This window comes from Panthera tigris, chromosome E1 (genome assembly GCF_018350195.1).
Source record: "Panthera tigris isolate Pti1 chromosome E1, P.tigris_Pti1_mat1.1, whole genome shotgun sequence".
In the NCBI taxonomy this organism is placed as follows: Eukaryota; Metazoa; Chordata; class Mammalia; order Carnivora; family Felidae; genus Panthera; species Panthera tigris.
In genome coordinates, this window is record NC_056673.1 from 60,215,016 (window position 1) to 60,242,730 (window position 27,715).

Consider the following 27,715-nt stretch of genomic DNA (forward strand, 5'->3'; position numbering starts at 1 on the left):
AGAGACGAGCTGAGGGCGGCAGGCACAGAGAAGCAGCCTCCCTCCCAGTAGAGCAAATACACGGCCCTAATGTGTGTGTTCAACCCTGAGCGTGCACACACGCTGAAGGCAGGTGAGGGGTCTTCCTACTGGGGTGGTGAGCTAGCACGTGCAGGACCTGGAGTTTTGGGTGTTTCCTGCCTTCAGAGGCTTGTCAAGCGTGGGTCTGGCAGACCAGGGCTCTGAGCCAGCATCCAGTGCTCATCCCCGGGGCTTGTTTCCATAGGTGCCTCGCTGTATACCTGGTCTGTCCTGCCTGGTCTGCATCAGGTCCAGCCCAGCCAGGCTACTAAGGGGAGGTGGTCTGCCCTGACTCTCCTACCTCCCATGGCCAGTGCCCCAGTGTAGATGTCACTGAGTCTGGGGTCCCCTGCCTCTGCCAGGTGAGGATGGGCTGCCGGAGGGGCAGGCACAGTTGCAGGGGACTATGTGTTTGTTGTACTATCAATGGTCAAACGGATATTTGCCAAGAACCTGTCCCATGCCAGGCTCTGCTCCACGCACTCTGCTCTGAGTCCCTGCACAGGGCAGGGCCCCAGGGCCGGGCCTGCTCCAGGTCGGGACAGCAGCAAACCAGTGAGCAAGCAGCAAAGTCCTGTCCCTTGGAGACAGGGGATCCCGAGGGGATGCCTGTAGGCTGACATGCTGAAAAGGCTGGGCTAAGGGAGACTTGGGGTGTACGGGCTTGGCCGCCACATTACTGCCGTTGGGGCTCCGATGGGTTAAAGAGTGGGGGTGGAGAGCTTGGCCAGGCAGTGATTAGAAATGCCCCAAAAGTGTCTGCTCACAGACAGTGAGGCCGATGTGAGCAGGCTGGAGTGGACAGCACGAGGTGATAGCAAGAGACGTTGTCTCTTAGCCAGCAAAGACCTGGCAGTGGCTGGTAACCGGGCTTGACCAGAAGACCTCCCAAGTGCCTCCCATGTGAAACCTCCAATGTCCTGTGATGCTCCCTGGCCTCAGGGGAGGGGCGTACTGAGGGCTCAGTGGGACACTCAGGTCACACTGAACATAAAGGACTGCTGCCTGGACAGTCAGGCAGGACCATCAGGGGTGTCCCTGGAGTTGCCCCGTTTTCTTACATATGCATGCACATGTGTATTTGTCAGTATACGGGTACGTGTGAGATGAATGTGTCACCCACATGAAGCTGAGACAGCACCCACACAGGTGGGACAGTAGGACCCGACACGCCCCTCCTCTGCAACCTTCCAGACTCCCACTGCGCCGGGCTGCAATCAGGGCAAGCACCTAACACATAGAATGTTGGTGTCAGACTTGCTCTGCTCTTGAGCTCGTGTCTGGCCTTTACCCTGAGCCGGTCCCTGGCCTTCACACCACCCCCCAGGGCCGCAGGCGCAGGTGACCATTGGGGACTGGGGGACAGTGGGCAGGAAGGGGGGCAGGTAGGCGGGCACTGGGGTGGAGGAGCCAGGGTTGAAGGGCAAGCGAGGCCCAGGCCGGCCTGGGCGCGGTGACCCTGCGGGACCGGGAGCCCAAGCCTGGCGAGCTCGCAGCCCGCAGGGCCGGGCCGGGCCCAAGAGCCACGCTGCGCCCGTTGGGGTGCCCGCGCGGGGCCACATGGTATCCCAGCGCTCCCGCGCTCAGCGGCGGCGTCGGGGCGGGGCCAGGGCCGAGGGGCGGAGCCCGGACGCCGGGGCGGGCCCGGAAGCGTGCGCAGGCCCCGCCCCCAGGCCCCGCCCCGCGGCCGCGTGGCTCTGCGTCCGGGCTGTTGGCGATAAAGTGGTTTGACGCCGAGCCGGCGGCGGCGGATCACGTGAGCGGAAGATGGCGGCCCCAGCAGGCGGCGGGGGCTCCGCGGTGTCGGTACTGGCTCCGAACGGGCGGCGCCACACGGTGAAGGTGACGCCGAGCACCGTGCTGCTGCAGGTGCGGCGGCGGCGGCTGCGGCGGCGGCGGCGGGCGGTGGAGGCGGGCGGCGGGGGCGCGGCGCCGGGTCCGCTCCTGCGGTTGGCTCTGGAGCGCTGCGGGGGCGGGGCCTTCAGGGGCGGGGCCTGAGGGGGCCAATGAGCTTCCTTCTGGCGCGGCGGGCCCGCCCCCTTCAGCCCCGGGCTCCTGCCTCCGGGACTCCGCGGGTCCCAGCGGGGGCCGGGGTCTGGCTGGCTGGAGTCGGGGGGAGGCACGTCCTTCCACCCCTCCGAGTCCGCCGCAGAGCCTCGAGCCGTGTCCCCATCCTGGGGCGTCCTTCGGCCAGGTGTCCATCGGATGTGCGGCCGTGGCGTCTGGAAACTGATTTGCTGAGTCACTCGCTGCACTTCCCTCCGGGGCAGCTGTTGCATTAAAAAGGCTTATCGGGCCCCGCGGTTCAGGGGCCAGTGCTCGCCCTACGGTCTGCCGGGAGGAGCCCCCATTGTGAGGCGGTGGCGGTCTGAGCCGACCCGAATAACTCAGTGTGTCTGCCGGGCCCGGAAGCGGGGATCTCCCGGGCCAGACGGGCGCCCCAAGACCCACCTGCGCTGGCCGTGTGTGCGGGTGGCTCATGGAGAGGACGGTGAAGCACTGCAGGCAGTGGGGCCCAAATTTGAACTTTACTCTCTCTGCGTGGGGCGAGTGTCCCAAAGTGCGGAGGGAAAGGTTTGTGGCGGTGGACTGTTGGAGACCCAGGGTGGAGGCTGTCCCGGGAGCTGGGTGACGAGGCAGGCCCAGTGAGGAGAGGGAGAGTGAACACGGGTTGCAGGTGAGGCGTGTGGATCCGTTGAGTGGACAGTCCCTCATGTGGTTTGTACTAGGCTTGGCCTGGAAGCCAGTTAATCAAGAGTTGGACTCTGTGCCTGCCGACCAAGTCACCAGGCCAGACCCAGTGGCTCACAGTCCTGTCGTCTGACTCCTAGGTTCTGGAGGACACATGCCAGCGGCAGAACTTCAACCCCAGCGAGTACGATCTGAAGTGAGTGTGCTAGGGTCCGGTCCGGGTCTGTCGGGGCCATCTGCCCCTCCCAGGACCCTGCCTCGGGGTGTAAACCAGCAGAAACCTACTGTCTCACAGAAACCCCAAGTCCAGGTGTGGGGCAGGGCCACACTCCCTCTGAGGCTCTAAGAGAGCAGCTTCCTTCCCTGTCCCAGCTTCCGGGGCCTCCAGCTGCTCCCTGGTTTGTGGCTGCACTCGGCCTCTTCCTCCTCCTCACATGGCCTTCTCCCTGTGTGTCGTGTGTCTTTTCCTCTTCTGTCTTTTATAAGGACACTTGTCATTGGATTTAGGGCCCACCCAAATCCAGGATGACCTCATCTCGAGATCCCTAACTCAGTTTTATCTGCAAAGTTCCTATTTCCAAGTAAGGTCCCATTCATGGGTTTTGGGGGTTAGGATGTGGATGTGTCTTTTTAGGGGTCTCTGCGGAGGGTTTCCGTGTGTTTGTTTGTATCTGTTCTTGGTGGGGCTCTGAGGGAAGAGGAAGTGGTCGTGCAGATGTGGGCAAACCTGCAAACTTTCCCCCGCAAACAACTGTGTGGATCCTGGCGGCCTCGCGGTGCCCCGGAGTTGCATGCCTGGGTCTTAGCGTGCGGGCGTGTTTCTAAGGAGAGGGCTCTTGGCACGTCCTCAAGTGGTCTATTTTTTTTTTTTATTAAAAAAAAAATTTTTTTTTAACGTTTATTTATTTTTGAGACAGAGACAGAGCATGAACGGGGGAGGGTCAGAGAGAGGGAGATACAGAATCTGAAACAGGCTCCAGGCTCCGAGCTGTCAGCCAGAGCCCGACGCGGGGCTTGAACTCACGGACCGCGAGATCATGACTTGAGCCGAAGTCGGACGCTTAACCGACCGAGCCACCCAGGCGCCCCTCAAGTGGTCTAAAACAACAAAGGAATCAGCACCCTTCCTTGGTGGCCTGTGGGTTTCTGTCCCACCTGAGGAACTTCTCCCCTTAGTGACTTGTCTTGGTGTGGCTGTCCTCACCTCAGACAGAGGAGAGCCTGTGCTGCCACTGAGAATCCCAGGGCCCTGCTCCAGGCTCCGGGCTGTGCCCTGGCATCCACTCACAGAGCTTCGAGCTCTTTCTGGTTTCCCCGACCTGCCAGAAGCAGGTTAGAACTTTCCCGAGCAGAGCTAGGCACATACACCCCTCAGTAGCTCTGGGGTGCATTTTTATTTTCTGAATCTTCTGGGCCTGCTGCTGCTTCATGCCTGGGGAGGGGACTGGGGCGCCCCCTGGTCTGTCCACGAGGGTGACCCATTTCTGGTTTCTCCTTCTTGCTCTGTCCTTGTTAGCTCAAAGCTGAGTCAGTGTCTACTTTTCCCTTCCTTTGAAAGATCCGCTGCAGACAGGCATCCACTCTGTCTCTGCAAGCTGGCAGGCTGTACCTGTGTTCCTGCAGCCTTGGGGGCACTGGCTGGGGAATCGCCACGTGGACGCGAACACCGCTCGGCTTAGTCCCTGCTCCCAGCAGGGCTGTGCTGGGCACTGTGTGCAAGCTGGGCTGTATTAGGATCTGCAGGGCAGCCCGTGAGCTGTGGCCTGTTTTGCAGGTTTCAGAGGAATGTTCTTGACCTCTCTCTCCAGTGGAGATTTGCCAACCTGCCCAATAACGCCAAGCTGGAGATGGTGCCTGTCTCCCGGAGCCGCGAGGGGCCCGAGAACATGGTAGGTGGCTCCCCTGGAGGGGCCCGGCAGCGCTGCCTGTGGCTCTCGAGTCCGGGCTGTTGGGATGACAGGATGCTGTAGCAGGCTGAACGGGTGGGACGAGCTGTTGCCGTGATTGGAGGAGGGGGCGGCGAATGGAGGGATGTGCCGGGCGAGGCTCGTGTCCTCACACCCTCACCACTTTCTCAGTGTCGGTGGTTGATTGGAAACGAGTCTTTCGGTCTCTGCTCTGAATTGATCTTGGGGGGTGGGGGGCTACCTGTGCTGTCAGCCAAGCACCTCGGAGCCTGCGGTTTCCTGTGGACGTGGTGCAGCCTCGCTTCTGGCGGGAGCACACGTGGCCCAGGGGCTCAGGCTTCACCCTGGGCCTCCTCACAGGCCTTGCTGGGACCACAGCCCGAGTCTTTGACCGTGGCCTGCTTCCTACCAGATCAATTACTTAGGACCTAGAGATTGAGCAGACGACAGCACAGTTACCGTGGGTGGAAACAATAACCACAGTGCTGGTGTATCTCTCCAAGCCCCCCAGACACCGCAGGGGAGGTGGTTCATCCCTGTCGAGAGACAAGGCGGCTCGGGCCTGCGGACATCAGCACTCCGGAGCCCATTGGGAGTCGGGCGGCGGGGACCGGCCCCAACACCCCTCTTTTCACATGGAAGGAACCCTGACTTCCCTTGGGGATTCCTTGGGGCTGCCGGGGGTGGTAGGGACCTTCTCTCGCGCTTTCACACAGAGCGGCTCGTCCTCTGTTACTGGGACTCCATGTAAAGGCACGCTTGAAGAAAAGAGTGTCTTGGCCAAAGTGGCAGGGATGCCGGCCTGGGCACCTAGCACTCACCGTGACACACGGGCCTCAGGGAGGTGCTCGTGGGCGTAGGGACACATGCTCGCTCCAGCTCTGCGCGCGCGTCCTCCGGTGTGTCTGTCACTCAGCGGAAGGACCCGAAAGGAGTGTCTTCTCTGGGGCTGTAGACTTATGTCCCCACTCGGTGCAACAGTTGTTGCACACGGAGCTTCAAGAACAGTGTGTTCGTTTGTGAAAAACGCTCAGAAGACGTAACACGCTTGTCATTTGTCTCTGCGGAACAAGTTAACCCAAACTGTGACGACTAAAGACACAGCGACGAACGTGTGTGGGGTGTGCGGGGGGGACAGCGCTTCCTTACCCCCAAGAGTCCGCGTCCTGCCGCCCACGGGATCCCGAGGCCCCGAAGGAGAGGTGTGTGCTCTCTGACCTGTGCCCTGGGCGGCTGCTTCTCTTCCTGACTCGGTTTCCCAATCTGCACCCCTCAGGTTCGCATCGCTCTGCAGCTGGACGATGGCTCCAGGTTGCAAGACACTTTCTGTTCAGGCCAGACGCTCTGGGAGCTTCTCAACCATTTTGCACAGACCAGGTGAGCGTCAGCGAGCAGGTTCTGGGCCCTGCCCTCTATGGCGAGGCTGCTGCTGGGTCGGCGGGGCTGGTCTGGAGCCACAGCCCGAGGTTCGCCGCGGCCGGAGGGTGTGCCTTAGGGCTCTCCGATCTTGCTGAGAGGACGGGTTTGAGATAAGGGGGCCGCCTTCATCAGCTGCCCCCAGCAGGTGCTGGCCACCGCAGCTCATCCTTTTTCCTGGGTTTCCTGTCGTGACGGTGGCGCCTTGCCCTCCCGGAAGACAAAGCCATGCTTCTGTCCTCGTGGGGGGCTTGGTGAGCGGTGAGGGGAACAGGGAGCTTCTGGGCTCCTCGGTGGATAGAGGCTTTAGGTATAAAACTTCCTTAGGAAAATGGGTCACGTTTGAAAAGAAACCGTTAACGATATTTGACAGGTGTCGGTTTCCATCTGGTAATTAATGGTTTAAATCTTAGTCCTGAATGCGTCAACGTGGTAGCGTTTTACTTTTCTGTCTTTCATTTTGGCATGGAAGTCTTTGTTCTCTTTTGAAGGTCTTGGCCCGCGGCATAGAAGGGACCGTGGGAGGGCGCAGTGGTCACTGTGTGGCCCCGGACAAGTTGCTTGCCGTCAGGGGCGGTGTGAGGACGGGAGAGCAGGGCCTGGCCCTGAGGCTTGTCTGTGCGGCAGAGGGGAGTCTGGGCCCGCACGGGGACGGGGTCGCCTAGGAAAGCCCATCTAGTCTGACTGCAGTGCCCGCCGCCCCTGCCGTCACCGCACCCGGACTCCTGCTCCCCGCCGGTGTCGTCCCGTGCGGGCTTCCTCTTCCCGTGTCTCCTGTGTCGGACCTTCTTCCCACGGGGCCGTGGGGGCGGCTGTGCCGAGAGCAGGGGGTCCCCTCCGCTCCTACGGGCCTGGGCCCCTGCGGCCGGGCCTGCCTCCCCTCCAGCCAGCCTCGACATCCTCCGCGGGCGCTCCTGGGGGCCTTGGCAGCCCCTGCTCGGGGGTCTTTGCTAGTAGAAGCACGTGGCACGCCCGACAGCAGTCCGCGGGCCGCCTCACTGTGGCGCCTGCTGTCCTGCTTTCCCAAGGGGGCGGGGGTGCTTCTGCAGCTCAGAGCCCTGTGCCGCCGGCACCTGCCCTCTCTGCTGCTGCTCCGTGCTGCTGGGAAGAGGAGGCCTCCGTATCTGTCTCTCCTTTGTCCTTTCGTTCGTCCGGCTCAGGCCGGGCGGGGCTGAAGCAGGGAGCCGGGGCCTGGCCTCGCAGAGCTGACCTCTGTGAGGAGCTAACAGGGCACCTTGGGACGTGGTGGGGCAGCATTTTCTGCGTGGCGGGGGAGGTCTCAGGAGCAGCTGTACCAGGATCTGGGAGGGAGCCCTCTGGGTCTAGGGGACATTAAGTGCAAAGGCCCTGTGGCAGGAACAAGGAACAGGAAGAATTCCTGGAATACAGGTGTCATTCTCCCTCCCAAAAGGCGACTAAAACGATAGGAGAGGATTTTACAAAGGTATTACTCAGAGCCCGGGCGATGGCAGCACTGGGTCATGGGTGAGGCGGACGATGGCTGGGCAAGGAGGCTAGAGTGGGAAGGCAGGTGGTAGATGAGATGTAAGGAGCCACGGGGCCTTAGCTGCCTTCTGCTTTATGCTGCCGGCCCTGGAGGTGGTCCTGGGTGTGGAGCCTCAGGGCTCTCTGGACAGGGGTGCCCTTACTGTTCAGGCTGTTGCAGGAGCATGACCCCCCTGGGTAGCTCCCAGAACACTCGCAGCTCCCACTATAGGAGGTGTGGGTGGCTCCCCGGATCACTGCCTGGGCACCGACAGCCGACTGCACTGCCCCTCGGAGCCCAGATGTCTGAGCAAGCCTTTGGCGTATGAGGAGGAGACCGTGAACTGCGGGGACAGAGTGACAGCCTCTGTTCACGTTCTCAGGACGGAGAGGCAGGTGGAACGAGAGCTGGGTGCGGTTGAACAGGCAAGTGCAGAGACCAGGAGGAGCCCTTGGAAGCAGGTAGGGAGGTGTATGGGTCAGCCGCACCCGTGGCTCAAGTGGCCACAATCCTTGCTGCGCGTGAGGAAGCTCGTGGGTCTGAGGACCCACCATCCTGCTCAGTTGCCTGAGGCTCGGCGGGGCGGGGCGGGGCTGGTCGGCGGCCGCCCCTGGAATTGAGGGTACAGGGTCCTGGCCGTTTTGGCCGAGGCTCGGGAGGGAGCTCACCTCCTCTGCGGGAGGAAGAGACAGAGCCAGGCGGCTGAGCGTCAGGATGGGACAGGCAGAGGGAGATCTGGGGCCCAGGCAGCTGGCTCCGGGAAAGAGAAGAGGGAGGCGGGGGGCGGGGGGGGCGGGAATCGTGGCAGTGCAGTGGAAAACGGTGCCAGGACCGGACGCTGCGTTTCCAGACTGCAGTGCACCACCGTGAGCACTGGAGCCGGACGAAGGGACACCGCAGGCCTGCGGAGAGGCCCCAGGCTCCCGGCTGCACCACCAGGAGGGCGGCTGACCGGTGCCTTCACCTGCTGCAGGAAAAGTGTTTATCCTAGAATTATCTGTCAGAATATCGGAGGCGTGGATGGAACCAAGCGGTGTCTAGGCCTGAAAGGTCGCACGGTCTCCCCTTGGACGTGCTCTGAGGACGCTGCCGAGGCCACCGCAGCGAAGGGCAGGCAGGGTCCACCCGGGAGGAGCTGGACACGCGCGCCGAGAGTCCCGCCTGACGGAGGGATGCGTTGGCTCCCTGCTCTCGAGGCTGGGGCTGGCGGCGAGGAGTAGCTCAGAGTCGGGCAGCCGGGTCGCCCTGCCGTGAGATCCCCCCTCCGGAGGAGACTGCAGTACGTATGTGCAAATAAAACCGAATGGCGTCGGAAACCTGGAAACCGGTGTTTCCAAAAGACCCCGGTCCCCTGCGACGGATTCTGTCCCCTGCGGCAATGCGTAGGATCTGGTCCCTCGGCCGGTGGTGGCTGGAACTAGACAGGGTTCCGGTGGAGGGTGCCGGGGGCTCTGGGACTGGCCTTTCAGGACCGGCCGGTGGGGTCAGCTGTTGATGGAGTGTGAGGAGCGGAACAGGGGGGTGGAGACAGCTCTTGGGAGAAGCTGGGTGGCTTCAGGAGGACCTGGGCCCCTCGGGTCGGTTTAGTTGGCCGCGGGGTGTCCGTGAACGTGTGTGAGTGGGAGCAGAGCAATTTGCCTCCTCTACGTGCTGCTTACGAAGGTACCGTAACGTCTCTAGAGGTTTCCTCCCGGCACCCTTGCCCCAGCCGTGCGGCTGCTGCCCCATCCATCTGTGTCCCATCGGCTCCAGGCAGGGGGGCGCTTCTCCGCTCGCGCTTTCCTGGGAAGCTGGCGCCCACTGACCACGGAGCAGGGTCCACAAGAGGGAGGGCAGGCGGCATCTGTGGCCACAGTCACGGCCCCACGCCTGATTCACAGGGCTTGGCGGGGCCGAGCTAGGATCTTGCAGGGGCTGTGCCTGCCACTGTGGGACACCGCTGGTGCGGACGTGTGCGTGGTCCCGGGATGGATCCTCGCGCAGCGGGGACGACGCGCCAGGGCTCACGGCAGCTCCCGTGCTCGCGGGGGGGGGGGGGGGGGGGCAGGCAGCTCTGGGAATTCCAAGTCTTCACAGGACAGGATGAGCAGGAAGCGGGTTTTTCAGGAGGAGGTAAGCCTCTGAGCAACAGGCTTGGCAGGGAGCCGTCAGGTGAGTGCGCGTCCTGGGTCCGCTGTGGGTCAGGTCGTGGCTCCTGTGCACGGTGGCTCTGCCCTGACCGCCAGCGTCTGGATCACCTAACCGGCCACGGGACGTGCCACATGTGCCACACGTGTGGGCTGCAGAGGTAATTCAGACTTTTCTGGTGGCCACATCAAAAGAACAGGTGAAATTAATTTCAGGTTATGGCGGACTTGACTCAGTGTGCCCAAAGTACTGTGCTTTGAACATGTGATTAACGGGAAAATGAGACATTTTTACATTCTTTGTTGGATGGAGAACTTTGACATCTGGCGCGTCTCACACTTGGACCGGCCTTCCTACGGCTGCAGCCGTGTCCGTGCTCAGTGCCCACGTGGGCCTGGTCGCCGCCGCCGCCTCTGCTTGGCCTGACCGGCCCTCCCCCCGCCTCCTCCTCGGGCACGTGCTGCAGGGAGGGCCACCAGGAGAGGGGCTCTGTCCCGGTGCCCCGTGTCCCCTGCTCCAGCCCGTGACTCTGTCTCTGAGGTGCGTCTGACCGGTCAAAGCAGCAGGGCCTCGAACATCCTCGAGAGGGGCTGCCCGCGAGTTTGGGGACCAGCCTGCGGTCACACTGAGGGGGTGCATGAGCCACGCCCCAGAGCTTGCGGGCGGCCAGAGGTGTGGATGCCGGGGTGTTCGTTCAGAGCTCTGGGGCACCATCCCCCATCTTTCCTTGGGAAGAAAAGCAAACTTCCCTCTTGAAACTGACCCTGCTCGGTCTGCCCTGGAGGAGGGGGCCCCGCGGCTCCCTGCGGCCCTGACCTCACCTCCGTGTTGGGATACGAGTGGCCCGGCCCCTCGGGATGTGGCCTTGCCTCCTCGTGGCAGCCGAGGCTGAAGTCACAGCTCTGTCAGTCCCAAATAGGTGATGTAAATAGAAGGGTCCGGATGTCTGGCTTGCCTCCCGCATGGCGTCCTGCCAGGAGCTGGCCCTGGGTGGACAGACATCCCGTGTCCGTGGGGACAGCATGTTTGCGGCGAGCGAAGCCAGTAGCAACAGAGTCTCTACCCCGCCCGGCCCTCCCGCCGCCCCGTGGCCCAAGTGGGAGCGGCTTTGCAGATCTTCCGCGGGGCTAGAGCCGTCCTGCCGACCGAGGCGATGTGCGAGGAGGGGCGGGTGGGCCTCCGCGGAAGGTCTGCGTGACGCCTGGCCTTAAATGACAGTGCTGCCTGGGTTGGGGGCCCAGCTCCCTCCAAGAGAGTCCTGGGGCTGCCGAGGTCTGCTGCTCTGGAACAACCCCCCCCCCCCCCCCCCCCCCCCCGCCTGCAGTTCTGGAGGGAGAGCCCCGCTCATTGGCCCGGGGGGTCTGGAAGCCGTCGCGGCGCCCCTCCCCTGGCACGTCTACTGGCCTCTCCGTCAGATCCCCACATGGGAATGGGAATCCGATCCCTCTGGAGGAGCCGCACATCAAAGCCGGGCTGGCGTTTGATGTCCAGGGGCCTTGAGGGCACAGAGATGAGCAGGCCTTCCCCGGGCACCGTTCCTGTTCCGCTCCGCTCATCCGTCCCCACCACGACGTCAGGTGCCAGAGGAAGGTCCCAGAGACGGCATGCCTGGCCGGGGCTCCTGAGGGAGCAGCGAGGGCCCACTCGGACCTGGTGGGCGTCGGCTCAGCCAGCGTGTGGCCGGTTTTCTGAGTCCAGGTGGTCCAGGACCCCATGTCCCCACTCGCCCTCGCTGGCCCTGGGATCTGGTTTGCTAGAACGCACCTTCCTTGGCTGAGGTCCCTTCACTTCCCCTGTCTCGTCTTCAGTGAGAAAAGTGCGTGAGCCTGGCCGGGGGACGTCACCGACACTTTTGGGGTCCTGTATTTTTCTGAGGCCTGGGCTCACTGAGTCTTGGGCCAGTCCCAGGTCTGCAGGGGTGCTCCCTGGCCCTGCTGTGCACGTGAGATTACACCTTTTGTGGCCAGCCCCCTGCGTGGCTCTGGTTGAGGCTGGCAGCCTTCTCTGGGGACCAGCTTCTTCACAGCTGTGGGTGTGGGGAGACCACGGGTGAGTTCCGTGGGGGCTAATGGGCCTCCCACCTTCCTTTGGGGACGTTGGGAGGGCTGGTCAGGCTTGGGCAGGGACTCCTCCGGGGGTCCCAACATCTAGCTCTGGACTGTGGGTCCCAGCTCTGGGCAACAGGCAGAGGAAAGCAAACAGGAGGAACAGAGAGAAAAAACCCACCCAGAGGATGGGATCACGGGTCTTGGGGACGGTCCTAGGCAGCCGTGCGCTCAGAGTGTCCGTGTGCGGCTGGAGGCCCTGCTGCTTGTGGTCACCAGCTCAGCTGCCGAGTCGTCTCGGCCGAGGCTGCATGTGAAGCCCTGAGCCCTGGTGGGGCCGTGCAGCCTGGCCTGACGTCACCCCAGGTCTCCCGCTCTGGCGGGCCCTGCCCCTCCGACTCGCCCTTCTCATGGGAGAGGGCCTGGACAGGACACCGCAGGCGTGGTCTCCAGTGGGTGTCTGTGAGGGCTTACTTCAGTGACGTGTAGGAGACACGCTTTGCTGCCTGCAGTGGGAGGGCTCCAAAGCCAGGCCTCGGCCTGCCCGCTTGCCCCCTGACCTCCACGGTCAGCACAGGGCCCCTAGCACAGGTGGTGGTGCACAGGTGCGTGGGGGGGGTGGGGGCAGCATGTGTGCGTCCTGCTGTCCTGTGAGCGCGTGCAGCTGTGCTTCCTGGGCCTGTTCCCTCCCATGTATGGGTCCCGTTTACGTCAGTGGCTCGGTCTGGTGCAGGTGGGTGCCCGCCGCCATCTTACCGGTGAGCACGGCCTCCAGGAGAGGAGGGAGGATGGAGGGGAGGGTGGCATGGCAACCTGGAGGACGGCGGTGAGGGGTGGGGACACCTGGTGCCTTTGCCCCTGCGTTGCGCTGGCCCAGCCTGTGCGTGTGACAGCGGCTGGGGCGCCTGTATCGCCCTGTGTGCCAGCACCCGTGCCCTGCCCCGGTCTTCACCTTTTTGGTGACTGTGGTTTCAGTGGCTGTTGTGAGCCCAGCCCTGTGCGGTGTGACCGCTGGGCTGCGGCCAGTGGGTGTGCTCCACAGGGAGGCCCCTCCCTGTCCTCCCGCCTCACGGCCCGAGGTCACGCTTGCCCCGGGGTCTGGGCAGAGGGGGCAGCGTGCCTTTGCTCATGGCCTCGGGGGCCTGGCCTCTCTCCTTGGAGTCCACTTAGTCGGTGCAGGCCCTGAGCTGCTCCTGGGGCTCTGGGGTCAGCAGTCCTCTTAGAGGATGGCTTCCCAGGGCTCCGGGATCCTTTCTCGTCGTTGACCTGCTCAGCTGACCGTGATCTGAGGCTCGTCTGGGAGGTGGCTGGTGCTGCTCTGGGCTGTGAGGCTGGGAAACACCCCCACGCCCTTTGGGCCGGTGGCTCCCCGCCAGGCGTTGGCCGCCTCCTCCTGGTGGCCCCGAGGCGGCCAGGGTGGGCCCGGCCCTGGGGTCCTGCCCGGGTGCCCAGGGGGCGCCGTCTGAGGGCACCGGGTGTGCCTGCGGCTGGCCTGTGACGTCTCCGTTGCCCCCCCCCCCCGCAGGGAGTGCCTGGAGCAGCCGAGCGAGGCGAGCCCGGTCTGTGTGTACATGCGGGACGAGGTAGGTGAGCGGCCCGGCCCCACCCGCCTGGCCCCAAGTCACCACACGGGCCCGGCCCCACTTTCCAATCTGGAAAATTCACTCTCTCAGACCCGCCTTCAAAGCAGCGAGCGGGGAGACGGCCTCTGAAAGCGTGATGTGTTCCATGGAAAAAAGCGGAGTGCCGGCTCCGCTGGCACTAACCACGGGCCGCCCGGGCTGCTCCCCAAGCCTCCTCAACGCCCTGTTTGTTTTCTCAGCGTTTCTCAAAGCCCGAGAGTCACAAAAGTGGTTTCATTTTAATAAATATTTGCTTTGCTCCGTGTTTTGATCTTTTTCAAAACCGAGGGCAGCATAGTGCGGGCGTAGCCCGGCTCCGAGGCCCTGCCCGTCCCCACCCGCCCGTCCGTGACGGGGGCACCCTCCTGCTGCTTAGTCCCCTACCTCACAGGGGCTTTTTGTTTTGAGCCTGGCCAAGTGCCCTTTTCTGGCCCGGGGTGGCCACTGTCCCCAAGGGGCCCCGGGAGGATGCTGGGGTTTATTTATCCCAGTTCGAGGTCCCCTGACGCAGGGCCGTGAAGGGCGGGGGTCCCAGGGCTGTTAGTGGGAGGGACCTGGTGGGACCCATCCTCCCCTAGAGGAGACAGACCACGGGGCCCCGGGCACCTGGGCCTGGGTTGAGGCCGTCGTGGTCGGGTCAGCCCACGGAGGGGGTCGGCGGGCCGGATGTGGCTGACTCCGGCCTGAGCCTGCCCACCCAGGCCGCAGACCAGTGAGCATATGCTCAGGTGTCTGGCTGGGGGCCCCCGTGGTGCCTGTGCTCAGGCCGAGGGAGCTGCTGTGAGGAGGGCTTGGCGGGTGGGGCTCACGGTGCCCGTGTCCGGGCAGCCAGGTGGGTGAGCACTGTCAGCGAGTCCTGCTTCCTCCTCACAGGTGACCGGCAGAGCCTCCTTGCAGAGCACGACGCTCAAGTCTCTAGGTCTCACCGGGGGCAGCGCCATCATCAGGTGGGGGAGCCCTCCTGTCTTGTTCACTGAAAAGAGTGGGGTCTGAAAGAAAAGGTGGAAAAGTGAAAGAGAAGATGTGCCCCATCTTGGTCCTCTCCCCTTGATCTGAGGCCACTGCCTGCTGGCTCGTCCTGCCCGGGGACCTGGGGGGCTTGGTGCCACGGGGAGTGGCTTGTCGCTGTGTACGGCCAGCGTGGTGGCCCCTGGACGGCGAGCCGGGTGGGAGCTGCGGAAGGCGCCGAAACCGGTTTGGTCCTTGCCAGAGGACGTCCCTCAGGGCCGTGAGCCCCAGGAAAGGGAGGGCTCCGTGTGGCGTTTCACTTGCTTTCCGGGTCTGCGCCCCCAGGTTCGCCATGAAGCGACGCGATCAGGAGCCTGGGGTCTCCCGGACCAAGACCCCAGGGAGCCCGGCCCCCTCCCTGTCGGCCGACCAGGCCACCGGCGGCCCTCTGCTCCCGCTGAATTCGGTGGGGCTCAGCCAGGGTGACGTGAGCCATCAGGATGAAGTGGGCACCTCGGGGGCCAGCCGCGTGGACGCTCCAGCGAAGCAGATCTCGAAGGAGCCTGCCCCCGCCCCCTTTGTTCCTTTCTCAGGTGGGGGACAGCGACTGGGGGGCTCTTCCGGGTCTGCCAGGTCTCTGACGTCGCCTTCAGCCAAACCACCGAAGTCTTTCTCCAGCCCGGGAGGCCCCTCCAAGCCGAAGAAGTCGAGGCCTGGCCAGGAGCCCGGGTCAGAGCCGGAGCCGGTAAGGAGCCCCAGGCCATGGCCGGCGGGCAGGAGGGCGCGTGGTCGGCTCTCCTGGGAAGCCGTGGTTCGGGTTCTGTTTGGCCTCAAATCAGTTGCGCCGAGGCCCCGTTTTAGATGTTCGGTCTGGTGGGTTTGGACCAACTCGTGCCCCTGGGACCGCGTCACAGCCGGGGGAGCCCACCTGCCTGGTGGCCTCTCTGTCCGTGTGCGGGCCTCCGACGCTCCCGCCCTGCGTGCCTCGCAGCCGTCGTCCCGCGCCCTCTGCCTGGGCCCCGGGCCCTGGCTGGTACCGCCTCGCGGGCAGCTGTGGCGCTGGCAGTCCCCTCGGTCTGCTGCTGCTAGCCGGTGTGCGGGGCGGGCCTCCTCCTCCGGCGCGTTCGCCTGGTGAGGTTTGGGGTTGATTCCCCGCCGAGCCATCCTTGTGTTGCAGGGACCCGTCTAGTTGTGATGCTCTGCGTCCCTGCTAGCTTCTCTGTTGGTGGGAGTTAGCGTTTCAGTGGAGGGTTAGCGTTTGTAGTGTCTGTCGTTCGTAAGCAGAGCATCCCGTGGGCATCGTGGGGCCCTGGCACCCCTACCTGCATTCCTGTCTCCTCTGGGGCCCTTGTCGTTCTTCCAGGCCGCACACCTGGGGAGGGCGGAGGGGCAGAGGCACCTGTGCTTGTGGGGGTCGTGGGCAGGGGACGGCTCGGCCACAGGATCGAGCCTGCGTCCTTTCAGAGGGCCGGGAGGCTGGGGCTTGCTCACCTGAGTGGATGGGGGCTGAGCCAGTCCCGAGGCTCATGGACGTCCACCCTGGAGAGGTGGTGGTGCTGCCGCCCCGGCCCTTGTGCTGATATTTGGGCCGTGTTAGAAACTTCATCCGCAGTCCCCGCTCTCCTGGCCTTTGTGACTTGGGCCCAGAATCAGTGGCCAAAAGCAGACCCGTGTGGTTGGGGTGAGCACATTCTGGGGTTCTGACTCCCAGTGGGCCGGCTCTTCCTGGGGATCTCTGGGTTTGGGAGCTGGACGCTGGGGCCAGGGCGGGCTGTCCCTTTCTCCCATCCTGAAGTCACAGAGGACTGGTGAGTGGGGCTTGTGGACGGCTGGCTCGGCCCAGGCACTCCCTGGCTCTCTGGGTCCCTTACGAAGCCACGCATGGCCCTGTGGGCACCTGGGGGGCAGGGGGCGGGTGCTGGCTTATGCTGTCCTGTAGCGGGTGACTGTCTGGGCACAGGATCCCAGTGTACCCCCAAGCACTGAACCTGGGGCCCCCAGGCAGGAGAGGTCCCAGGCAGGGTGCGCCTGGCCGCCAGCAGCGTGTGCCTTTGATCTGGGGCCCCAGCAGCTGGTTGATTGTGGAGCGTCCCCCACGGCTTGCCCGCCCGCCTCGTGCCTCCTGTCACTAACAGCCCCACACCCGGAGGGCTGGCCGGCCACGTCAGCCCTGGGGGGGGAGGGCAGAAGGGAACAAAACAGAACTTTTGGGGGAACTTCAAAGGTACACTTTGGTAATCAAAACGAGTTTCCAAGTTTTCCATTAATGTTTTGCCTGTGTGTGGTTTTGGATTTAAATAAAGAGTCAGAAGAGACAGGATAAAATATAGGCAGGTCCTCGGCTGAGAACTGGGATGGTTTACAGACCCGGGCGGCTCTTGCCTTTGATGTCAGAACATTAATTATTAGAAGGTAGTTTTACTGGCCATCAGAGCCGGGCTCGGGGAGAGGCTGGGGCTGCCCGGCGGCCCCTGGCCTGTCCTTTGAAGTCCTTCCGCCGGCCCAGGAGGCCGCCCCACAGCCCTGTGCACGGCTGGGCCACAATCCCAGCAGGCGCCCCCCACCCCCAGCCGGTCCGGGGGTCTCTGATCAAAGGCCCCGATGCCCCGGGCAGGACAGGCGGCTGGCAGCAGTCTTCCCTTGCCTGACTCTCCGCCCTCAGAGGCGGACCTGGGGCTTTCTTGGTGTCTCCTTGGTGCCTTCTTGGTGCCTCCTTGGGGCTTCCTACCTGCGTCTCCAGGCAGCTGGCCCTGCCCCCTGCTTTATGGGCAGGTTGAGCGAGAGCACGTGGGGCTGGGAGGAGCCCAGCCAGGGCCTGGGGATCCGAGCAGGCCCCCCTCCTCTCGTGCTGGGGCGCCTCTCCTAGCATCCTCCCCTGAGCACACCCCACTGTCCCCCGCGTATGGGTCCAGGGCACGGTTCGAGCCTGCGTCCAGCGTGTGCGTTCGGTGCTGTGGCCGCCCCGGGCTCCGGCAGCAGCCCAGGGGCCCAGCTGTCCCCAGAGGCACAGCGGCGGCCTTAACGGGAACGCTGCTGAGGTTGGTCGGCAGATGGGGCGGCGGCCCGGAAGGTGCTGGCCCAGTCTTGCAGCGGTTTCGAGGGCTGCCAAGGGCCCTCCAGCCGTCTCTGCCACAGCTGAATGTGGGGGGGGAGATGCCGGCCTTCGAACCATAGTGGAGAATGGGTACGCGGGGTGCCCTGGTCCGCAGAGCTCCGGCAGGGCCGGGTGGCCTTCTGTGGATGGGCCGGGGGGTTTCGTTGGCAGGCCCCCATCCTGAATGGACCCGAGGGGCGCTCTCTGTGGGACCGTTCCCGGCCCTCTGGCGTGGCACGTGTGTCCCCACCGCGTGGGCGTCCGTCCCCCTGTACCTGCTGACCTCGGGCCACGTGTCCTCCCAGGGGCAGCTGGGAGGCGGAGGGGACCCCGCACCACACCTTACATTTGTGTATCTCCGTACCGTGGGGCGTTCGTGCGCCTCCTTCGCGGTGGCGAGCGTCTGGTCACGCCACGGGCGTGTGGGAGCCTCGGCCCGTCCCCCCATTTCTTGTGCTCAGGGTGGGCGGCCTGGGGAAGGCACCGCCTGCCCGCGGCCTCGGGTGTCCTCGGCGGTTCCCTCGAGCAGCCCCGCCGGGACCAGGCCTGGCCTCGCGCCGGCTCGGCCCTGCAGAGGGCGGAGGGCGCCGGCTCTGTGAGTAACTCGGGAGGTTTGGCCCGCGGCCCTGTGTACGGATTCATTTAAGCTCCAAGCCTCAAGGGGAGACGCTTCACATTCCCTCTGACCAAAGACCATTGTCAGAGGACAGTCTGGGCCGGGAGCGGGGAGAAAACCAAGAGCCCTCACGGGAAAGCTGGAAAATCTGGGGTTGAGGTCACCCCCAAATAGTTTTTACATTTTTTCTCTGTGTGTCATCGCGTCCCGGAAAATTACTGTCAAGAAAATGAACCCTCAGCCGCGGCAAGGCCACTTCCGACAGGAGGGGACCCGTGTGCGTGGTGGCCGCTCCGCCACCGGGGAGGCAGCTGCTGGAGGCTGGCGCCCGGCCCGCCTGGCCCTCCATGCCTGGTGCCGGGTTGGGCCTTCAGCCGCGCTGAGCCTGGCGTGGGGCTGGGGGTGGGCGAGGCCCCCTCGGCCCCCTCTGCAGCCTCCCTCACTCGATCCGTCCTGGCGAAGCAGGGCGCTTTCCGTGTGGCCGGGGAGCTGGGCTGTCACCCACTGCAGGGGCGCCTGGCCGGCGTTCGCGGCTGTGCGGACAGCTTTATGTTCTCTGATCTGTCCTCCTTTGTCCTTTTCCGGACGTCCTCTTGTCTGTAGGACCCTGGGTGGAGGCCAAATCCTAGAACCTGCCGGGTCCTGCGTTTGCCAGACAGGAGAGCCCTAGGCTGGGGTGCGTCGGCACCTCCTCCCTCAGGGTCACACCTGCACCTCAGTTGTCCCATCTGTCACGCACACTCGGGACAGACCCTCGGCCCTCGGGCTGTGCCCCCGTCGTTCTGCCCGGCCCCTCCCCAGGCACTTCCAGGATAAGGGGTAGGGGTGAGGAAGACGGGCCAGGCCTTGAGCCCATGAGGCGGGCAACCAGCACCTCTGCAAGGGTGACCCGGGCCCAGTGATGTCATGCTCTTTGGAGCCGCTGTCCTTTGCATGGCTCCCCCGCAGGCTCTGGAGCTGACCTGGAGATTCAGGCCCTGAAGGCCAGCTGTCAGGGTTCCTGAGAAGGTTCTGGGCTCCATTGTTCTCAGCCTCCGAGCCTGTGGCCCCAGCAGCTTCTCCTGGACCCCACGGCCCTCAGCCAGCGCCTGGGAGCTTGGCGCCCTGTGCTGAAGGTGAGGGCCACAGCCCCCGTCACACTTGATGCCACGTACGCTTTCTCCCTGAGGATGTCTCATCTCAGAGCTGCACTCTCTGTCTAGAAACATCCGTAAACCCGCCTCGGATGGGAGCCGTGCGTATAACTGCTGGGACCAGGGAATAGTAGAGGAGGGCGGCTTGCTGGCCGAGCCTCGGCCGTGAGCAGGACGAGGGCTCGGCCTGGAGTCCGCCCGGCTCTGGCCTCCCCAGCCCCACTGCGCCTCCCCGTCCCCGCCGGCCCCTCCTGTCTGCAGGGGAAATGCTCTCCTGGGGAAGGCCAAGGGGAGGTATTCGAAGCCCCCTGGCTTCTCCCTCCATCATTTGACAGTGGGATGGTACTTTGGTCCATTCTCGTGGGCCAGGGCCTCCTGGGCCAGGACATGGTGGCCGCCCTGAGACTCAGGAGGTTTGGCCCCGAGCTCTGCGGGGTGGCTCGTTCCCAGCTTTTGGCTTCTGCTTGACCAGATAGGTTTTTGGAGCAGAGTGAGACGCCGGAGGAGAGAAGGAATCAAGGGTAAATCCAACACTGAGAGGGATTTTGTTAGGTTTATTTTCTGACCAAAAGTCAGTGGCCCCTGAGCGGCACGAAGCCGGTGGCTGGTGTCCTCTGTGTCCCCCATTCTGGGAGCGGTCTGAGGAGCGTGCTGTGGGCCTTGGGCTTATCGGCATTGCCGGGGGCCTGCAGTCCTTTTGGCTGCCCCAGGCTGTGCCCCAGAAGTGCCAGGAGGAGGGGAGGCCCGAGTGGGCAGGGCTCCCTGGGGCTGGCTTTTCCGCAGGGGAAGCGCTCAGACTCCATTCGGTGCCCCGGACTGCTGGATTCTCGGGCCAACTCATGCCCAGGGCTGGGTCCTCCAAGGGAGAGACTGTGACACGGTGGCCTTAGAGCCGCTCATTAGCCTGCAGGCTTCGTGCTTGAGTGCCTGGGGGCCTGGCGCTCGTGCCCTGGCGGTTCCTGGCTCAGGCCTATCCACGTCCTGCCCTCACTCCCCCCAACACCCTGCCCCAGGCGCCCCGGCCGGCTCTTGGCCCTTCTGGAATGCAGGCGCCGTGGCTGTGGGGGGCAGCCTGGCGCCTGGCATCTTGTTATAAAAAGCTCTGGTGAAGACTGCCCACAGTGGCACAGGATCCTGTGGCTGCGAAGGGGCAGCCCCCAGGGGCCTCAGCCAGCCACCTACGGGCCCTGCTACCCAGGCTCTGGCCAGCCCTGCTTGGCTGCTCTGCCCCGGTGCTTCAAGGTCAGGGGGGGGCTTCCTGGTGAGAGCCCACCCCCCCCTTCAGCGGGGGAGAGCCGTATCACGAGGCGTGGCGTCGCTGGGCACTCGACCTGAGACTGCCCGGGCCGACAGTCCTCACGTGTGGCTGGGGAGTTAGCCCCGGAGACGCCCAGCAGGTGCGCTGGTCCCCAGATGCTGGGCGGCCCTAGCCCTCGATTGGCCTGAGCGTGGTCGTCCCCCGGGCGGTGAGCCTGGCCTTCGGGGCAGGCTGGACCGTGTAGAGGGCTCTCAGGAGGGACCTCTGGGGAGGTGTGCTCCTAGAGCCTGCCCGGCCCGTGCCTGGGTGTGGAGGAGAGGTGAGGTTCCCCCACAGGGGCGGGGCCAGAGGGCCGGGACCTGCGCGGCTCGGTCGGGCCCGGCTCCAAGGCCGCCTTGGCGCCGAGAGGGGTCACACTGGCAATTACCCACCCGGAGGCGCCTCCGGCCAAGCGAGCCCTGCCTCGCAATTTCCATCGTCGCTGCTGCCAATTAGGAGTGATGCCGTCCCTTTCTGCGTCCCCAGGGTGGTCAGAGGGTGGGCTGGGCTGCTCCCCTAGAGAGGGGAGGGGGGGGTCAGCCTGGCCACGTGGCCAGTGGCTGGCAGGTTTTTGCCAAACCTCTAATTTGGGGGCTGTCACTTCCCCTGCCCTCTTGTGGAGCCCCCGATGTGGCCTCACCCGGGGTGCTGTTCCCTGAGTTTGCTCTCTATTCGGGGGACCCTGATAACTGGCAGCTCCGGAGGCCTCTCGGCGCTGGGCTTCCAGAGACGGGAAGTGAGCCAAGTAGCTACTAGGGGAGCCTGTCACCCCAACCCCCAAGTCCCCCGGCAGTGAGGGTGCCTGCCTGGCACGGCTGAGCCGAGACTCCAGGGCCGCGTGCTCTGCTGGTGAATGGGGGTCTCCATGTCAGTGTACCTGAGCAGGAGGCATGGAAGGAGGGTCTCCAGTCCTGGACACCTGGCCCCGGTCACGGGCTGACGGGTGGGGCCGGTGAGGGTATGGGCTTGGCTCCAGCTGTGGGGCCTGGGTGACCCGGCCCCACGGAGTCAGGAGACCAGGCTCCTGGGGGCCTGCGGCAGCCGAGCCCTCTGCCCACCCAGCCGGTGGATCGGGACCCCGTGGTGTGCCACCCGGACCTGGGAGAGCTGCTCCAGGCTTGCCCTGCGGAGCTGCCGGATGACTTCTTCGAGGTGACCGTGGACGACGTGAGGAGGCGCCTGGCCCAGCTCAGGAGCGAGCGGTGGGTGTGCCCCAGCTGTGTCGGCGCCTCCTGGTCCCTCGGAGCCCGGGGGTGGTGGGTGTGGCTCCTCCTCACTGGTTGGCCAGGGAGACCCCCGACCTTCACACGCAGACTCGCCACCCCCTGCAGGAAGCGCCTGGAGGAAGCGCCCTTAGTGACCAAGGCTTTCAGGGAGGCTCAGAAGAGGGAGAAGCTGGAGCGGTACCCCAAGGTGCGTAGAAGGGCTCGGGGGGGGGCGTCCGACCACGCCGCTGGCTGTGGTCACCGCCTCATTGCAGGCTTGCACGGCCACGGCTCGTAACCAGTCAGCCCTGTTCGTGATGAAAACACGCTGACGTGTTTTTACAAACGCGCGTGGTGGGGCTTGACCAGTCCTCGTGTGCAGCCCGCGGTACAGTGAGCCGAGGCCACAGCCCTGGCCAGTAGCATGGTGGGGACAGCCGGGAGCGGGTGCTGGCTGGCACTTCCACCTGCCCTGGGCCTGGTGTCTTCTGGCCCGGGTTGGGGGACCGGCCATCGTGGGCCCAGGGTACAGCCGATGGGGACTTTGGCCGTTCCTGCTGACAAGTTGCCTTGTCCTGGCCCAGGTGGTCCTGAGGGTCCTGTTCCCTGACCGCTACATCCTGCAGGGCTTTTTCCGCCCTAATGAGACAGGTCAGTGGCCCCACCGGGGTGTCTGGGAGGGGGGGGGGCCCTCTGAGTCCCGCCTGGCTTCCTTCCAGGCCATGGGACTGCGGCTGCTGGGCCTTTGGGGGAGACGGGCGTTTCCGGGTTGTTGGTTGTATCTGTGGGGCAGCCTGTGAGCTTGCAGAGCGTGTTGGGGGTGTGGGCACAGGGCCGGGGGGCCAGCTCGTGTCGGATGTGTACCTGGCCAGCCTGGTGGTGCCCCCGCGCGCCCACCTGTTCAGGGCACGGGTGTGATGGAGGGGTACCCAGAGGAAGGGTGGGCCCCCGCCCCCCTAACGTGGGAGTCTCTGGCTTGGAGCTGCGGCTCCCCTGGAAGGAAGGCAGCAACGCTGCCAGTTCTGAATGAGGTCAGCGACCTCCTTGGTGACCTGTGCCCAGGTCAGTGAGGGTGGCAGGCAGGCCCCCACGGTCCCTGGGATGCTGTGTAACCAAACCTTTGTACCCGGGGCCCCCATAGGGCAGAGCTCGGGTGGGCAGGGTAAGTGGTAAAGGGAGGGATGCTCCCGCAGCAAGCTGGGGGCCTAGCCAGGCTGAGGGTCTCAGAGTCCTGTGGAAGGACCATGCTTGGCTTTTCACCCCTGGGGTGGAGGCGGCTGAGCTGCCCGGGGCTGCCCGTCCCATGGGGTGTAGGGGGCTCTGCACAGAAGCGGGACGTGGCTTGTCCCGTCCCAGAACGCGGACCGTGCCCGTCCCATGGGGGCTCTCGGCTTAATCCCGTCCTCCCTCCTCCAGTGGGGGATCTGCGGGACTTCGTGAGAAGCCACCTGGGGAATCCTGAGCTGCCATTCTATTTGTGTGAGTCCTCCTGCTGGACACGTCCCGGCAACGTCCGGATCTCGGTGACCCCCGACCCGTCCCAGCTGGGGCTTGGAGAGATTTTCCTCTAGAAAACAACATCGTGGGGTGGGCTGGGCTGGTCATGCAGTAGCCCGCCTACTGTGTAAGCCCCGCTGGTGTCTGAGGACAAGTCCGAGGAGAGGGGAAAGGCAAGGGGAGGTTGGCTTTTGCCCCCTCAGCACCCCTGCCCTGCCCCCTCTCCCTGACCTCCCCTCCCAAGGGCGTCTGGGTAGGGAGGGGTCAGACCACTGGGCTTCGCGGGGAGTTGTGTGGGGCTGGGGCTCCTTGTAGGTGGGCCCGCCCTGGGTCACCCACCCCCCAAGCCCCTTGCCCGGGTTGTAGTAGTAGCAGAGAGGCGGGCAGAGGGCTACAAGCTGAGGGGGCTCCTTGGAGATACCCCAGCTAAGGCCTTGGGCCCGGGGCCTGCCCCTCCCCCTCAGGCCTGTCCTCCTGTGGGGGTCCAGGGATGGGTGGGGGGCGAGGTGGCTCTGGGCCCAGACACTTATCTTTTCACAGTCATCACTCCTCCAAAAACCATCCTGGATGACCACAGGCTGACCCTCTTTCAGGTACTGGCACCCTGGCGGGGATGCGGGGGGCCAGGGGTACAGGTGTGACCGGGCTGGCTCTGTAGACGTTGGGGGGGGGGTGCACCAGAGGGAGACGAGCGCCTCTGAAGCTGGTGCCGGGCCTTTCCAGCCTCCCCCGCTTCCTGCCCTGGCGGGGATGGGCCTACCCGGCTGGCTGCCAGCCTTCCCGAGCCGGGACCGCCTGCATCCTGCCCCGGGGTCTGGGTGAGAAGGGGCTGGCGGGGGTGGATGGAGGGTCAGAGGCCTCACCCGCCTGTGGCAGGTCCCCTGGGGTGGCAGCTGTGGGGCTAGTGTGGCACCCGGCTGCCCGGCCTGCTTCCCTGCCTCTGCTGGCAGGGCCGTGATGGGCCCTCCCCGCTAGCTGGTGTCTGCTTCGGCCGACCCTCCCCACGGCCCCCAGAGCTCCTGAAGGTAAGGTGAGGAGTGTTGATCCTGTGCCCTGCTGGGCTGCCTTCCAGAGCCAGGAGGAATGTCCCGTCCCTTTGCCCCTGGGAGCGTAGCCTGGGGCCTCCCCAGCCCTCTGGCCTAATGGTTTCCTCTTCAAAGTCTTTTCAGATATTTTAATTAGTAACAGAGGCCGGCCCTTGTTAAGTGGCTGGCAGGCCCTGCAGAGGTCTGAGTTGGGCCGAGGGGGTGTGCTTGCTGCCTGGGGCTGCCACCATTGTCAGGAGGGCGGGGCAGGGGCTGGAAGCTCTCCGAGGAAAGGAGTCGGGGTGAAGTCAGGGCAGGCGGGAGCAGGGAGCTGTGCCCCCCGCCCCCAGCTCCCCTTTCTCAGCCCTCGGGAGCCCCAGAGGCACTGGGCCTCTTCCTCCAACCCGCCCTCCCACCTTCCCTCCCTCCCTCGCTGGCCAGCCTGTTGATAAACATTGAATTTAGGAGATGCTTTGGAATGGAGGGGGACCAACGCCGGTCCCGCCCCCCCCCCCCCCCGCCCACGCCCCGATTAGGAGCCCTGGGGTGCTGTCTGTTCTGTCCAAGCGGCCTGATTCCTGGTGACACCCTGCCCCCTGCTACCAGCAGCTGTCTCCTTTCATCTGTCAGCTCAGCCTGGAGCTGTGGGGGCCTCCGCGCGGGGTGGCGTCCCCGCCCGCCCGCCATCAGAGAGCTGGCAGGGCTTGGGGAAGGAAGCCTTCCTCCCTCGTGTGGGTGAGCGGGCGTGGGCGCGGAAGCCGCCGGCTTTCATGTCCCTGGCACGGCTGTGCTCCGGCTGCTGGCTGCCTGGGAGGCTGCCGGGAGGCCGGTCCCAAGCTCCAGAGAGTGGCAGCTTGGGGTAGGTGAGAGGGACGGTGGCCCAGCTGCCCTTTTTGGCCACTGGGCCAGGGCACTGAGTGCTGGGAGAGGTGGGGCTGAGGACGAGGCCTGGGAGGATGTGGGGGGGGGTTTTGCGGTTGGCAGGCACAGGCGCCCCCAGTGCCCATTGGATGGGCTTCCTTTTTAGTCCTGGTGCTGCCCTGGGCCCCGGCACCTCTCCCACCACCTCGCTTAGGGCCCGAGTAGCAGCCTTAGCCGGTCCTGAAGACTGCCGTGAGCTGCGTAGACCTCAGCCTGAACAGAGGCATAGACTCCTTCCTGGTGGTCACAGCGGCCTTCTGTGCTGTCCCTTCACCCTTTGTCTGGTTGGGATCGCAGAGACGCGAGCAAGCTAGTGGGATGCTTCTGGTGGGTGCTGAGCGGGGAGGCAGGGAGGCTGGGTTCAGGAGGAGTTGCCCCAAGGGCCCGAAGGACTCCCAGCTGGGTGAGAGGGGTCCTTCAGGGCTTTCAGCTCCATGGCCCCCGGCTTTCCTGCCAGGTGGGTTCCTGTCCTGCCAGGTGGGTTCCGGCGGGGTCTTGGGAATGTGCCGAGAGTGGTGCAGGTGCCTGGGAGGTCAGCCAAGTCAGGGTCCGGTCAGGCTGAGGCTCCCGGGGAAGCTCGGAGCCCTGTTGTCTCTGCCCCCCTCCCGGCCCCAGCTTCTGTGCCTCCCGGGCCCTGGGGCAGCCCCCTGTACGCCCCACAGGCTGTCCCTGTGATCCCAGGCGTCCTGACAGAGTGATGGGGCCTTCACATCAGCCTCGTCTTTGGCCTTGGTCTCAGCGTCCCCAGGCTTGGCCTTAGAAACTTCCTCCCGGAGAGCAGAGGGGGCGCTCTCACCTGTGGCTGCCCTTTCCACTGAGGGCTGAGGACCAGGACCCTCTGGCCAGCTTTGGGGCTTGCAGCCATGGTCCTCGGGTACAGAGACCGGAGCGGTAGACCGTGGGGCCCCTTTGTGGGCGGCCCTGAATCTGCCCCTCCGATTAGCCCCTGCCTCCAGGGAGCACGTCAGGGCCTATGTGACCCATCCCTGTCCTGCACCTGAGCGAGAGCCCCGCACCACTACCCCCCGTGGGAGGAGACTCTGGAGAGGCAGTTCCTGGACGCCCAGGGCGGGGTGTGGGGGCCCCGGTGCGGCGCCCTCCCTGTGGCCGGGGCTCCACACCAGTCACTTGCAGGTGGCCGCCCGGTGCGGAGTCAGGGACCTCGAGCCTGAGCTTTGGGGTTCTGGGTGGCGGACACTCAAAGGTAGCCGACCCGGTACCTCCCCGCCCAGGACTTTCAAAGCGCCTTGGCTCCCAGAGCCCCCGCTCGCCATGCCTGGGCCTGGGCCGGCTGAGGGGCCCCCGCTCAGCGGGTATGGGGGCTCCCCCTCCCCCTGACGGCAGCCCACCGGCTGCTGCACAGACCCCCGCGCTCTGGGTCCTCTGAGCAACACTGCCTGTTCTCTTCCTCCACACCAGTCCCGTGTATCTGTTTTCATCTCCCCTGACCCGTCGGCCTCTTACAGGCTCCGCTGAGGTTGGGGGCTTCTAGGCCTGTTCCCCTGGGTCATCAGGAATGCCGAATGCATGTGCCGCGAGAACGTCCTGCTGGTGCTGGGGCTGGCTCCCAGAGGGACCCCTGTGGTCTCACAGCCAGCCCGGCTCATGCTGGGGGTGGGGGGTGGCACAGCGGGACCCAGTAGAGCCGGGAGGGGTGGGGGGCAGTTCCCGGGAACAGGGCAGCGGACTGCGCTTGCGGTGGGACCTGGCTGGGGCGTGGCCCTGGTCGGCAGAGCCCTGGGCCCGGTGTGTGGCGCTTAGCTTCCCATGCAGCCCCCAGGAGGCCACCACGAAAGTGGATGCGGCCCGCCCTGCCCACCCGCCGCGGCCTCTGCCCACGGTGCCCACCTGATGCCCCGAGCCCCCTTCTGTTCTCCCTGCAGGCAGATCTCTTCCCTGCTGCCCTCGTGCACTTTGGAGCTGAGGAACCAACAGGTGGGCGGGGAGGAGATCCGGGAGGGAGATGTGTGCCCAGTACCCTGTTCCCAGGCCGCGTCCCCTCCCGGAGCAGAGCAGCAGCAGGGGGAGGGGGGGCCTCCATGGCCTGAGGTGGGCTGGGTGTCCCGCAGGCCTCTTCCTGGAGCCCAGGCTGCTGGAACGCACCGTCTCCCCGTCTGCAGCTGACTTGCTGGTGGCCAGGTGAGTGCCCGCGGCGGGGAGGGGCGAGTCCCTGCTGTGGCGCATCGGCCCTCCTGCATCTCGGCCTCCTGCCCCCCAGGTGCATGCCCAGGGCTGCTGGGGCCCCGCCCCCGATGCCAGCCCCTGACCCTGCACCCCGTGACTTGGAGCCAACGGCTGAGGCGGGGGCAGTGGGGCTCCCTGAATCCCGCCCCGAGACGGCCCAGCCGGTCAAGAGGGATCTGGGCAAGGTGCCCAAGTGGCTGAAGCTGCCAGGTACCGTGGCAGGGTGCAGCGGAGGGAGGGGCTGCCTGCCGATGGGGAGGCCCTCGGGTCATCTTGGAGCAGCGGAGGGAGGGGCTGCCTGCCGACCCGGGGCCCTCGGGTCATCTTGGTGTTGGCATTGCAGCCGGCAAGAGGTGAGAGCCACCAGCCTGGAGGTGCCCTGTCTGCCAGCTGCGGGACCCCTCCCCACCCTGAGCGGGAATAAAGGTGTGAGCTTCTCTC

The 27,715-nt window shown here is 65.1% G+C and overlaps 1 protein-coding gene across 5 annotated transcripts; it reads left to right on the top strand.

Annotated features, from left to right (window-relative positions):
• The first annotated feature begins 1,741 nt into the window (after window positions 1–1,741).
• ASPSCR1 (ASPSCR1 tether for SLC2A4, UBX domain containing) lies at window positions 1,742–27,715 on the top strand. 5 transcript variants are annotated; one of them, XM_042966456.1, is made up of 16 exons: window positions 1,742–1,929; window positions 2,892–2,947; window positions 4,526–4,640; window positions 5,935–6,035; window positions 13,258–13,315; window positions 14,228–14,301; window positions 14,648–15,047; window positions 21,505–21,644; window positions 21,774–21,855; window positions 22,232–22,298; window positions 23,064–23,126; window positions 23,685–23,737; window positions 26,974–27,025; window positions 27,160–27,229; window positions 27,309–27,484; window positions 27,618–27,715. In XM_042966456.1, exons 1-16 carry the CDS (start codon window positions 1,828–1,830, stop codon window positions 27,629–27,631), a joined length of 1,623 nt encoding a protein of 540 aa, XP_042822390.1. In that variant the 5' UTR covers window positions 1,742–1,827; the 3' UTR covers window positions 27,632–27,715. The 5 variants fall into 5 exon arrangements, with proteins under 5 accessions (XP_042822390.1, XP_042822391.1, XP_042822392.1 ...); XM_042966458.1 differs by lacking the exon at window positions 1,742–1,929 and adding an exon at window positions 2,127–2,634; XM_042966459.1 differs by lacking the exon at window positions 1,742–1,929 and adding an exon at window positions 2,644–2,737.

Coding starts and splice junctions, on each gene's coding strand:
- ASPSCR1 (XM_042966456.1), top strand. CDS start 1,828: ATGGCGGCCCCAGCAGGCGGCGGGGGCTCCGCGGTGTCGGTACTGGCT. Junction 14,302..14,647: donor GGGGGCAGCGCCATCATCAG/GTGGGGGAGCCC, acceptor CTGCGCCCCCAG/GTTCGCCATGAAGCGACGCG. Junction 15,048..21,504: donor CCGGGTCAGAGCCGGAGCCG/GTAAGGAGCCCC, acceptor CTGCCCACCCAG/CCGGTGGATCGGGACCCCGT.